A 12,102-nucleotide genomic window follows, 5' to 3' on the forward strand; every position below is an offset into this window, starting at 1 on the left:
ACAAGAATCCACTGCAGAAGAAAAATTACATTGAAGCCGTTTTAAAGTTTGCTGCAGAACATTTAGAAAGACCAGTTTAGTACTAGGGAAATGTCTGACCAAGTGAGGTTAACGCTGAAACAACGATCATGAAATGACAAATGATGTTCTTGATAAAAATCCAAAGGTGAAGCAGGTGTGGATTTCCAAGTAAGACAGTAGTCCAAAAAAAAAACATATCTTTACAAATTTTACAGAAAGGTAAACTTCTAGAACGACCAGACTGTTTTCTATGAACTTGAAAGTTTGTGGAAAAAAGTAAAGATCAGAGTCGTACACAAAAATCATTACAAAAATGTCATGATTTGAAGAGTGTGTGTGAAAGACGAGGTCAAAATCAAACCTGACCAATTTATGACTAGTTTCTTAAAACGGATGTTTTGAATTGCAAAAAAGTTTCTCTACAAGATGTTTCATACATACTCCAATTATTTTCCTTGTCATTGTAGGAGAAAGTTGCTTTATTAGGTATTGAAAACTCACAAAAAGGTTGGCAATAATAGCTGGAATGAGCAGAATTGTTTTTGATGTGTACTCAAATAAAAAATGAACCTGAGTAAGTCAGACGTTTTGAATTATTGGTATAAGTTTTGGTGCTGTTGTACCTTAGACTTATATTTTCCCTGTAGGGCAGGAAGACAGCAATCATTTACAATCTATATTTTATTCACAGGCAAAAACACAATAAAAATATAACTTACAAACTACCAGAGCATTTTGGATGTGATGGAGGTGCTTATGGTTTAGACTGGGGTCAAAAACAAAACGTTACAGAGTACTAGTAACTTTTACCTTTTAACACAATCAGAACAAATGGGTTCATAGAGTAAATGAGTCAAAAACTCAAATGGTGGGGTTAAGACTTCAGAGATAGAATATTTTCAAAATTGTACTCAAGATGACACATTTTTACTCCTAATAAATTATGGGTTTTAAATTTCTTTTCAAAGTATACTTTCTGAGTTTGCAAGACAGAATCACATTTCAGCTTCGTGCCCATGGGCGTTCAAGAACACTATACATTATTTACAATATTTACAAAAAAAGAGTCCTCTACTCCTGTAGGTGTAACAAGTGCTGAGTTACACCTACACTTGTGAATATGCAAATATGTATCTGCATATTCATGTATGCAAATACACATGTTCCTAGATTCCCCCGTCATTGGCGTTAAATGTTCAGAGCAGCACAAAATGTAGAGGAAAAATAGTCTCTGGTTGTTTTCTGTTATTTCACTTCCATGAGCTGCTTAATGTCTTTAACGCCGTGCTCTTCTGCCACGGCGATGATGTGGTCCAGGGCGTTCACGCGTCCCAACATCCTCACCACTTCCCTTACTTGCTCCCTGATGGTAGACATGGGATGTAAGAAATACATTATGACAACATGTAAAACACAATATAATAACTACATTTTAACAAGGCATTTAGACGAAACAACAATAGAAACTATTCCAATTGAGACAAACCGTCTTCAGTATTATTTAGAGCTACTTACCTAGCGGTGCGCCGCTCGGTATCAGGCGCCCCCACACTGCTGCGGTGCAGTGTGTTGGCCAGGTGTGTGAGGTAGCGGCACAGAGGCTCCAACTGGGGCAAGGTATGCTGGCCTTTCATCCCAGAGAACCACTGGGCTGGCAAACACTCCACCACCTGAGAGGAGAATAGCAAATCATAACGCCGCAAATTATGTCACTGAGTTAAAAATAAAAAAGCTCACTACCTAATTTGTCAAGAGCTTTTCAAATGTACCGTAACTAAATATCTTTAAAAAAATAATCAAATTTAAAATGAAAAATGCATTTGTACTCAATATGTAGTTTGTTTTGACATGCAATGCCTATCACATATCAATTAAGCTAAGAAAGACACACACTTTAAACTCTGCATGGCAGAAAAAGGATAATCCAAATACAAATTATTTTCTTTATGTCTTTAGAGCAATATTTAGAGAAGAGACTTGTACACCTATAAGTTGAAACAATAACTAATTCTACTTATTTGATAAAGTTAGTAACATCATATGTAATTTATTTATAAAGCACCTTAAAAACAGTCAACTTAATAAAAGTGCTTTATAACGAACAAAACATTTAGGCTATTGCACATGTACAGAATTTAGATTTTGTTCATGCATGTTTATACAACAATGAAAAAAACTCCACACCGCTTCACATAATTGGAGAGACAGAAGACAGACAGAGAAAGACAACAAGTTCCAAACTTTTTAAAAAAAAATTTCCATCTGAATTTCTCACCTTCTGGCACTTCTGCACATTCTCCTCTCCGACATCTGTGCTCTGCAGCGCGGACAAGATGTATCTGTTCAGAGTGCTGTCCAAAGCCAGATCCTTCAAACAGGAATAGGATAAGATGCCGTCCCACTGAATGATGTTGCCCAGCAGCTATGCAAAGAGAGAGCAAAAAAGTAAAACATTGTCCCAATGTTGTTCATAAAAAGTTCAGATTTTCTGAATGAAATCAATCCATCAAGTTTTTTGTATAGCACATTTCAGCAACATGGCAGTTCAAAGTGCTTTAAACCATGAAAACGTAAAGATAAAAAACGTCATAAACATATCAAACAATCAGCAGCTGTGAAAACCAATAACAGACATTACATTTTGTCAAATCAACAATACACATCAAATATGTTGGTCACTATTCCATTTATTATGGTTGAAAAGCAACTCAATTGATTAGTGAAAGTGCAAGTTACTCTGCAGTACAGTCCTACTGTCATTTGCTTTTGATGATAATTTTTCTTTAGACAAAAAAGAGATGGCTAGACAATGTTGTATTTTTTAGATAAAGTGCTTTTCAATACTAAAACTTTCTTTATGCTTAGTCAGACAAAAATGATAAAATTACATACCGTAATCACCCAGACCACATAGAAACTTACGAGTGAGTTAGTTTGTCTTAATCTGATTTAAGAAAATAAAAATAGCATAAAAATGCCAACAAATGCAAAGATACCTTTACACAGGACCAGAACTGTCGCTCATAGAACAAGTATGCACTGCTGTTCTTATTGTCCATCACGCTGCATAACAGAAAACAGAGTAGCTTATGATTAGATCACCAAGAATTAATACTAAGCTTCGAATTCGAACATTTCTCTGACATACTTTTTAGGGTAAAGTGGAAGGAAGACATCCTCATCCAGAGTCCGCCTGGTCCGTAAGACTACTGTTTTCAAAAGCTCCTAGCAGACAAAGATAAGTTAGTTAGAATAATTTTATAATACTAAGCACATGTAGCTTAAATATTTTAAATGGCTGAAATAATTTGCATGAATCCATAAACGCCTGCTCTACCTGTGTGTACTGGTTGTCTCCGTGCAGCACAGTTGGATAACCTTCAGCGAGTCTGTGAATGAAGCTCACCAGCCTCGTTGTCTCACTGCTTGACAGCGGGTCCCACACTTGCTCTGCCAGCACTGCCACAAACAACATGACACATGTGGTACTCGTTTGGCCTAGGCAAATCATTTTTAGTATCCCTTACTGCTGCACAGGATTCACTACCTGATAGTTTGGAGAGAAGAACCTTCTCCACGATAGCAGGCAGCAAGCCGATATCCCCGTCGTCTTTTTCGAGCGTTCTGTGCTCCTCAAATCCATAAAATAGAAGCGACTCAAACCATAGCATGTACTCGAAGTTTGCACACGGCTCCTACATGAAAATAAAATAAATTGAAACAGAGCTCAGAATTAAGGACCTGGTTTTCAATCAAAAAATTTGAATGAACGAATGTTTCTTTACCTCGAGAGGGTTCCACGTGATGAGCTGCAGACGAACTAAAGGGTTAAAGAGCTTCGGTAAGCAGAGGCCGATGTAAGCGTCTCTGTAGCAGTCCGGGTATTCCCTTCTCCAGACCTCAAAATGGGATTTGATGCAGTCAAGAGAATGAAAGTCCTCCACCACATCCTCAAATACCTTTTTACTGTCTGCCTTGATGCAATCTGGATGGGACAAGGTGTGAGGATTGTTCATTTCTCAAGCTTTTTGTTGGCATTTCAATATTCTCTTAAATAATTGGTATTTTTCACAGTTTTGCAGAAACTACCTCTCTCCATGTTGAAGCTGGTGATATCTGTAGAGGTTTCCTCGTCATCAGAGGACAGGCCTTCTTTATGCTCAGCCCTTTTTCCATTCTGCTCTCTTGCTTGTCGCCGACGAGTTCTGGATCCACACACACAGAAGTAAAAACTTTAAGAGAAGCACCATAGTGACCAATACTGCAACGTGAAATAAGTCAGTTTGACCTCCCAAGTATTTTAAAACCAATTTAACCTTCCTAAATAAATTTTCCATAGTTTACACTATTATATTTTCTAAAGTAAAAAAAGCTTGCTTTAATACGTCATCAGTTATGGGATATCTATAACGTAAAATATTGCAAACTCAGTTTTACAAAAGGAAAAAAATGTGTCTACAACATTCCTGAGCAAAATTTGGACAGGGTAGAATTAATCCAAATTTTCTTTAACCGTGAATGCTTTACTCCCATGTGGATTGCTCTAATTGATCAAATACTATATTCCCCCCCAAAATTCTGAAAGTTATAAAGTTGTTGTTTAGCATTTCGGAAGATAGCTACAATTTAAATTACTACACAAGAATTATGCATTAAATTTATTTTCCCTGTGGCTTATTATTTTTTTATTTTCGCAATTGAATTTTCATTCTACCTCATGCTTGAAAGAGTAGAAAAGAAAAAAAGGAAGGGAAATGCAAATTACTCCATTAGTATGATTCTTCCTCAACATAACCCTCTGAAAAATTACCCCCCCTGGTGGCTCGGGGAAGTATTGGAATCTCGGAGGTTTTTAAAGTTGAAAAAGAATGAAGTCGTCCTACCTTCTTGCTTCTCTTTCAGCTATCCTCCTCTGCCGACTGTTCTCTTGGTACGCAGCACGGTCTCGACCGAATGAGTCCAGACTGGGCGCCATGACGGCTTTATCTGAAATTAAACAGGGTGAATGTTAAAGCCTGAACTGAATAGTGGGAAAAAAACCCTTGAACTTTTTCCTATTTTGGGATCTAACCATAACAAGATAAGCTAAATGTGTAGAGAATAAAAAATGTTAATGCATGACAAAAGTATTGGTCTGGTCCTTTTAACTTACGAAGCAAAAATATGTGAACCTTCCAATTCTTTCAGTATATACAGCTCAATCTGTCAAAAACTTTGTGCAACATTTCTTAAAACTTACCGTGCTGTAACTGCAGACATTTTACAGTAAATTATGTTAACCTGTTAATCAGAAACCAATGTTGTTTGACATCTTTATTTTGCTGCTCATTACTTGAGGCAAGTTAAAACATCCAGCTGCAAAAGTCAGCAACTCAGAAAGGTCTTTTCCCATCGTCAGACATGCTCAATCACACAAGTCATCAATCATTTAACTTTAATCATATTCCCAAGAATACTGCAATGTGTGCAGAATGGAGCAGGAATGTGAAAACACACACACGCAAGCATACATTCAGATATAAGGGAAACTAACGAGGCCATTTCAAATAAATCATAAAAACCTTCAAGATGGACTGACTTGAAAGGCTTGCAAACTCCGACGATTCATCTTTAATATCATCCTGTCTTCTCTGGACAAGCCGTGCAGCCCGTTGCCTTAGTAACTGGTGCATGGCAGCCTCCAGCTCCAGGACAGCAGGCACCTGAAAGATATGATGCTTTCTGTGACCTCTGACCCAGCAAAGGTGGGACTCCAAGTCAGTGGACACACGATGGACAAAACACCGCACGGGAAAAAAAGATCCTTGGAGTAAAAAAAAAAAAGAAACTCAATTATTCTTAGTGCTGACTCCATCAAGTTAACCTTGAATGTTGTAGACTGAAGTTGAGACAAGAGTGAAATGCAGTAGATACAGAGAGCATACCATTCCATTACAAACATTATATACTAAATGAGAGGAACAGAACATGGTTTCAGATCCATTCAGCAAAATCTTCTGTGCACTATGAGCTGAAATCTGGTGCTGCAAGATCAAGATTAAATTATTCTGTCTGGACATGCATGTTGCTGTAAATATATTAGAGATGCACCAATCAGAAAGCTGTGGCAGATTTTTGTTCTCTGGTTTTTGTAAAGCAATTTGGCCAATTCTGACTTCTCCCTCAGCCTTCATACCATGAGCAGCCATCAAAATTTTACATTATGGGGTGAGACAACATCATGGCGCGTTAGAGAGCAGTTGCTGAAAAACAGCCTTTACTGTTATTTAAGAAAGGACTAAATGTTTAGAGTTGAAATGATTAATTTTTCATTAGCTTCTTAAATTAGACATTCATGTATTTAGATTTACTAAAGATGCAGTTACTATTTGAATTCCCTAGACAATATTGACTACTAACCTAAAATTCTCAAAAGATCGTCAAACTTACCAAATCAGGTACGTTTAGAAATAGAAAAAAGTTAATATCTCAAAAGGTTAAGTAAGACTGAGCAGTTTTGCTGTACTCCTTTCAGCCTTGCTGTTGTCTGCTGAAAATGCCACTCTCTTGAAACCTGAATAAACCAGATTTGTTTTGAAGAGTAGCAGAAGACATTCATTTTAAATGGATTCTTACACCATTGGGCATCCTCTGACAATTTTGAAACCCTCACATGTTTTGAACCAACTTCTCTCAGTACCAAGATCCAAAATGGAGAGAGTGTTGCTATCAATGCACCTGGCTCTTAAGCACATATACATGATGCAATAAATGGCAGGAAAAAGATTTGTGAGTTTCTAACTGGACAGTCACGGGTCAGGGACAGGTAAGCTGGAAACCATATAAATCCGGTCAACAGACAATTTCTCTGTGCATCTCTAAAATTTACAAAGATTTATTTTGAATGCATGAGATATTTTCATTTTATTCTACAAATCTGTACTCATCTTTTTGTCTCTGAAATGAATGAGCAGACGTTCCCCAATTCACTACATTCTATTGTATAAGAAAAATACTTTTTTCCCATGCTGCATGTGGATTACAATTCAATTTATTTTTAAGACTGCATCTGTTTAAAATTCACATAAAAGTTCCCAGATTACAGACACAAAACAGCAAACAGTTTATCAGATTGCAGATAAATTCTCCCTTACCTTTTCACTGAAACACTCAAGCAAGTCTCCAACATACCCTCGCATCTCTTGCAAGAATTTATATCGATCTGCATTATCATTGGATGAACCCTCAAGCTGCTGGATGGTGCTCTCAGAGGCCTCTAGCTCATCTCTGATCTGTTCGTAGCGTTTGACGTTCGCGTTGTGGCCTGCATGCATTTGGGCAAGCCTAAAGACACATGAAATACAGGGGAAAATAAGAGTTAAGGGCGACTGAGACAGGGAGAGAGAGAGACAGTCAAAAAGAGACCAATCTAAACTCATAGTGGAGACATATTTTGCCTCGTGGCCATGTCACGTGTAGACAGCTTGGCTGGGTCATCAGGACCAAGGAACATTGAGAGGGCAGCGGGTGAGGTGAGCACTGATATTAGACGTTGTGGCAAACTCCTGCAGAACCTACCTATCCTGCAGGCGCTTCTTTACCAGATCAATGGACACGGGGGTTAGATCACAAATGGGGGCCCCATAGCGAACAGAACCATTGTCAGAGAGGCTGGGTATCTTTCCAGGCTGTGGAGCCACTGAACTGTAGGTGAAAGGCATACTGTAGGAGGAGCCGTAGGGCTGAGTCTCATAGCTGTTTTGGTAGTAGGCTGTGCTGTCTTCTGGCTGACTGCTTTGAACCTGAGCAACAAAAATAAAACGTAAGCTTGATTAATATCACTGCTAAATTAAAAAGCAACAACAGATAAAAAAAAACAACAACATCACAATGGTTCATACACACTTTTCATGCCAAGATACTTTTCCACGAGTAAATTAGCTCGAAGTCCTCAGTTCACTTTTGGGTGATTTTTAAGGTGCAAACACAATTATTTCTATTGAGGTCAGGTTTTAAAAACAAAAACAGTAAAAACCAAGAAGGAAGCTTACAAGAAACATAAGAGAAGAAAGCACAAAAGTAAAAGGAGAGAGGGGGAAATAAGTTGAGAAGAAAGTTAGGGAAGAAAGCAAATGAAAAAGGGAAAAAAATGACAGAATGAAGCAAGTAAAGTATGGATGAAAGGAGGGTGTAAGGAAGAGAAAGGCAAAAAGAAATGAAAAACTGAAAGGAGAGAAGGGAGGAGAGAGAAAAAGAAAAAAGCTAGAAATTAATAGATGCAGTAAAATAAGGAAGGTAAAAAAGGAAGAACAAAATGACAAAAAGAAGAAAGAACAGAAAAAAAGTAGAGAGGGAAGGGAGACAGGAAGGATACGTTTTTTAAAAATAGAATTCTTTCCATACTTTTTAAAGCAGTATAGAAATATTTCTACCAAATTTTACAATCAAAAATTTCCAAAACCAGAAGTTTTGTCTTTTAATCGTATCTTCCTCAGATCAGAAATCTGATTTCAAAATAAGTATCTAACAAAGAAACAGACAAATTTTGTTGCTCTAATTGAGAACCATTTTACCTGTAAGTGGAGCTAAATAGCTCAAAAAAATTAAGATAACAACCTCCTACCGCTGCAACTCAAAATTTCAAAAACGATGCACATCATTTCAAAAACCCAACATGAAGTCAGAATATTTCACTGCCTGTGAGAGATGCTGCTCACCTGGGGAATGCTGATTCCTTTCCTAATCTGTTCTTGCTCCCAGCGGCTTACTTCCTCATCTTGACCTGTGTCCAGTGCTTCGTCATCACTACCCTCAATACCTGTGCACATTTGGAGAGGACATCCATCTCAGCTGATAGCAATAACACGGGCAAATGTATTTGCAAAATTCAACACTTCATGGCAGTACCTATCTCTTCAGCTATCTTCTGCCTCTGACTTTTGTTCTTGACACCACTAAAGCGGATCCTCTTCTCGTCTTCATCTTCGTCATCGCTGCAGTCCCTATCTTCTTGCGCCATACGTTTCTTAGAAGGCTCGGCCTCCACCAGAGGAGCTTCCCCTCCGAGCTCTCTCGCTAGCTGCCGACGCTTCCTAGCAGCGTGGATGAATGCTGCATCAGGGATCTCTCCTGAGGTAGAATCAGGTAGTCGTCAGCACTTACGCACTTTTAAATGCAAATATAAAAACATTTTTCGGGGTCTGAAGACATAACATTTTTATTTTTATTTTACAACTTGTTAAATTATTAGCTCCAAGGTTAGTGAGGGACTTAACTTCAAAAAATATGACTGCTAAACCAAAGAGTGCAGACCAAACTCTGGAAAATATTTTTGAAGAGAAGGTTTTGAAATAGGAAGAGTACCTGGCTTCAGGCTAGTGAGGGATGACAGTGTGTTGAATGACGATCCCACATTCCTGCCCCTGGACAATTGACCCCCTTGTGCTTTTGCCTCTACGTCCTGTTCGTTTCCACTCTCCACTTCCATCTCCTCCTCTCCTTGTTCACTGCTGCCTCTGCTGATAGGCTCCTCTTTCACAGTAAACACAGGCTGAGGGGGAGCGTCTGGGGAAATACATGAGTCAAATGGTAATCTTAAAGGAAAAGCATGTTTTGACTGCACCATATTTATTCCTACGGCAAATCTGTATATATTCCAACTTGCATTTGAACAATCTGTGAAAGCAGAGACAATCTAGAGCAGGGGTACACAAGTTCAGTCCTTGAGAGTCCTGCAATTTTTAGATCCAGTCCTTCTCCCTTACACTAGAATCAAATAGCTGGATTCCATCTCCATATATATTCTTATAGTCCCTTTAATAACTTTTTAAATATTAGTTTTCATTCTTCAAACTGGTCACAAAAATGGTAATATCTATGCTTTATTACTACTACTCGTGCCTTAGCCTTGATCCTACCATGCTGACGCGCTTTAATTTTTCTGCGGGTGGATATGATCTCATGATGTTGTTGCAAATTAATAACAGTGGATCTCACCTGATTTGGTTTCCTGTTTGACATTTCCCGACTTCTGCAAATCTTCTTTGTATTCTTTCTTCAGCTGCTTGACTATCTTCTTGCTGTGGTTGGGTTTCTTCACGCGGAACACCTCGGATCCCTCTGTTAACATAACCAGACAGACAAGGATGGCAACAGTTTACAGGAAGAAAATTCATTTAAAAAACGTGACTGCACAGTCTAGTTTGGTGTTGTAACTATATGAAAAAGGTTCAAAATCGCTTCTGTGGCTAAATTTGAGTGGTTAGCTACTTTAGCACTGTTACCTTCGTCATCGTCAAAACTCAGCAAACTGGCTTTAGTCGGAGGAACTACCACTGGGACTTCTTTGCACTTCTTTTCCTTCTTCACGGGTCTCATGATGTTCAGGTTTGACAGAAAGCCGTTACTGAAACAGTTCTCCTCGCTGCTTGGAGCCCTGCTGGTCTCAATGAACGGGATTTCAACCACAGGCCCGAAAGAGGTGGGCGCAAAAGACTGCGGCTGGCTCTCCTCCTGCTCATCCTCGTCGGAGTCGTTCCTCCGCCGCAGGTTAGCTCGTTTCGCCCTTTTGAACATTATGTGAATCCCTTAAGGAAAAAAGCGCATGACGCAACAGCCGAACAATACAAACAAAGCTTATAAAACAGATATATCAAATGAACGCTGCACGGCGGCCATTTTCTGTCTGGGTGCTCGCTCGTTTTTTCTTCGTTGACAATAAAAGTGGAACACAGCTGATCTTAGAGAGATGCTGCCACCAAGCGGCCACAATTGTAATAGGCGCTTGACGCAGACGCCCAACAAAAACCATGTTTCGATGTTTTTTTTTTTTACTTTGTAGAAAACCAACAGAAACAAATCAAAGGTATGACGCAAACTAATTTATGTAGCAGAACACATCGAGGTATAGTAAAGTGTACACTAGAAGACGATATTGCTCTGTTGAATTTTTCAGATCAAACAGAGTCTCAGTGTCAATTAATAAAAACAAAGAAACAGTGAACTTTGCCTTTCAAATTCAAATACCTGAGTAAAAACTCCATTAAAATGGTTTTTAAAAATTATTTTACATCTTCCATATATAACGGCTAGGCACATGTTTTTATATTTTCTGTGTTCTGAGATTTTTTTATCTAGATCTTTATTTAGTTTATTTATTTTGAATGGGATTTTATAACTATATTTGTATGATTCATTCAAAGGTGTAAATTATTCTGCCCTTGCAAGTGCTCTGAGACTTTAGGAAACTGTTAAACCTGGTTGAGTAATCTCATAGACGGTCCAGGTTTTATGGAAATCAAAAATATGTTCAAACAAACAAATTACTGTTTCTTGTAAATAAGTGAAAAGGTGTAGAAGCATTTTCAGATCAGCTGCCCAGCAGTGTTCAGCTGCCAGATGAATTGCAATACATGATGTTGTGGTTCGGGCACTGACAAAAAACCCATTCCCAGCACGGGCTTTGGCAATTTAAAGAAAGAAATTTAAACTGTAAGAGGAAGACATTGGATTTTTACTCAAAAGTTTTTTAAGTAAAATGCAAAGGCTTCTTAAAATTGTCTTCAGACTCTTTTTAATTTAAAGTTTTTGCCATCCATATCAAATGGCCTTCACTAAAGGTCCTAAGAAACCAACAAGGGTAAAAATTTGAAGTGAAAGTTAATAATAAATAAATAAATAAATTGATATATATATATATGTTAATATATTTTGCTCCTCTAGCACGGATCATTAATGGGTTGACATAGGGCTTAGTGGTGTTGATGCCTCAATAGTGAAAATAGCTTCGTAAATTAAAGCACCATCAAAGACATAGCTGGAGTAAAATTTTGATTAATTAACAAGAAGATGACCTTTTAGCCTTAATGATGATAATTGGTGATAAATAGCTTTCAATTAAAAATAGCATTTGAATTTCAATACCTCAGAGATCTTATTATTCTTTTCCATCTGCAAATCTAAAATATATTAATATTCTGTTGCAATGGAAGGACTGCAAAAGCAGAAGAATTTACTCTCTAAAAATAACTGGTGGAAATATAATGCAATTTATGTTAATATGCTTTCTCAGTGCTGTATCAAATATGGACAGATCCATGCCAG

General features: G+C 37.9%; 1 protein-coding gene across 1 annotated transcript; it reads right to left on the reverse strand.

Moving 5' to 3' along the window:
- Positions 1–684: 684 nt before the first annotated feature.
- On the reverse strand, positions 685–10,717 carry LOC116728349 (PAX3- and PAX7-binding protein 1-like). Its single transcript, XM_032576397.1, has 19 exons — positions 10,284–10,717; positions 9,997–10,119; positions 9,364–9,564; positions 8,908–9,129; positions 8,718–8,818; positions 7,579–7,802; positions 7,155–7,344; positions 5,600–5,723; positions 4,905–5,007; positions 4,111–4,226; positions 3,807–4,006; positions 3,569–3,716; positions 3,359–3,480; positions 3,170–3,246; positions 3,018–3,084; positions 2,297–2,443; positions 1,537–1,691; positions 1,166–1,384; positions 685–1,133 (listed from the first exon to the last, which is right to left on the reverse strand). Exons 1-18 carry the CDS (start codon positions 10,573–10,575, stop codon positions 1,267–1,269), a joined length of 2,730 nt encoding a protein of 909 aa, XP_032432288.1. The 5' UTR covers positions 10,576–10,717; the 3' UTR covers positions 685–1,133; positions 1,166–1,266.
- Positions 10,718–12,102: the final 1,385 nt, after the last annotated feature.

This window comes from Xiphophorus hellerii, chromosome 11 (genome assembly GCF_003331165.1).
Source record: "Xiphophorus hellerii strain 12219 chromosome 11, Xiphophorus_hellerii-4.1, whole genome shotgun sequence".
In the NCBI taxonomy this organism is placed as follows: domain Eukaryota; kingdom Metazoa; phylum Chordata; class Actinopteri; order Cyprinodontiformes; family Poeciliidae; genus Xiphophorus; species Xiphophorus hellerii.

Coding starts and splice junctions, on each gene's coding strand:
- LOC116728349 (XM_032576397.1), bottom strand. CDS start 10,575: ATGTTCAAAAGGGCGAAACGAGCTAACCTGCGGCGGAGGAACGACTCC. Junction 5,724..7,154: donor TTGAGTGTTTCAGTGAAAAG/GTAAGGGAGAAT, acceptor CATATCTTTCAG/GTGCCTGCTGTCCTGGAGCT. Junction 3,085..3,169: donor CTTCCACTTTACCCTAAAAA/GTATGTCAGAGA, acceptor TCTGTTATGCAG/CGTGATGGACAATAAGAACA.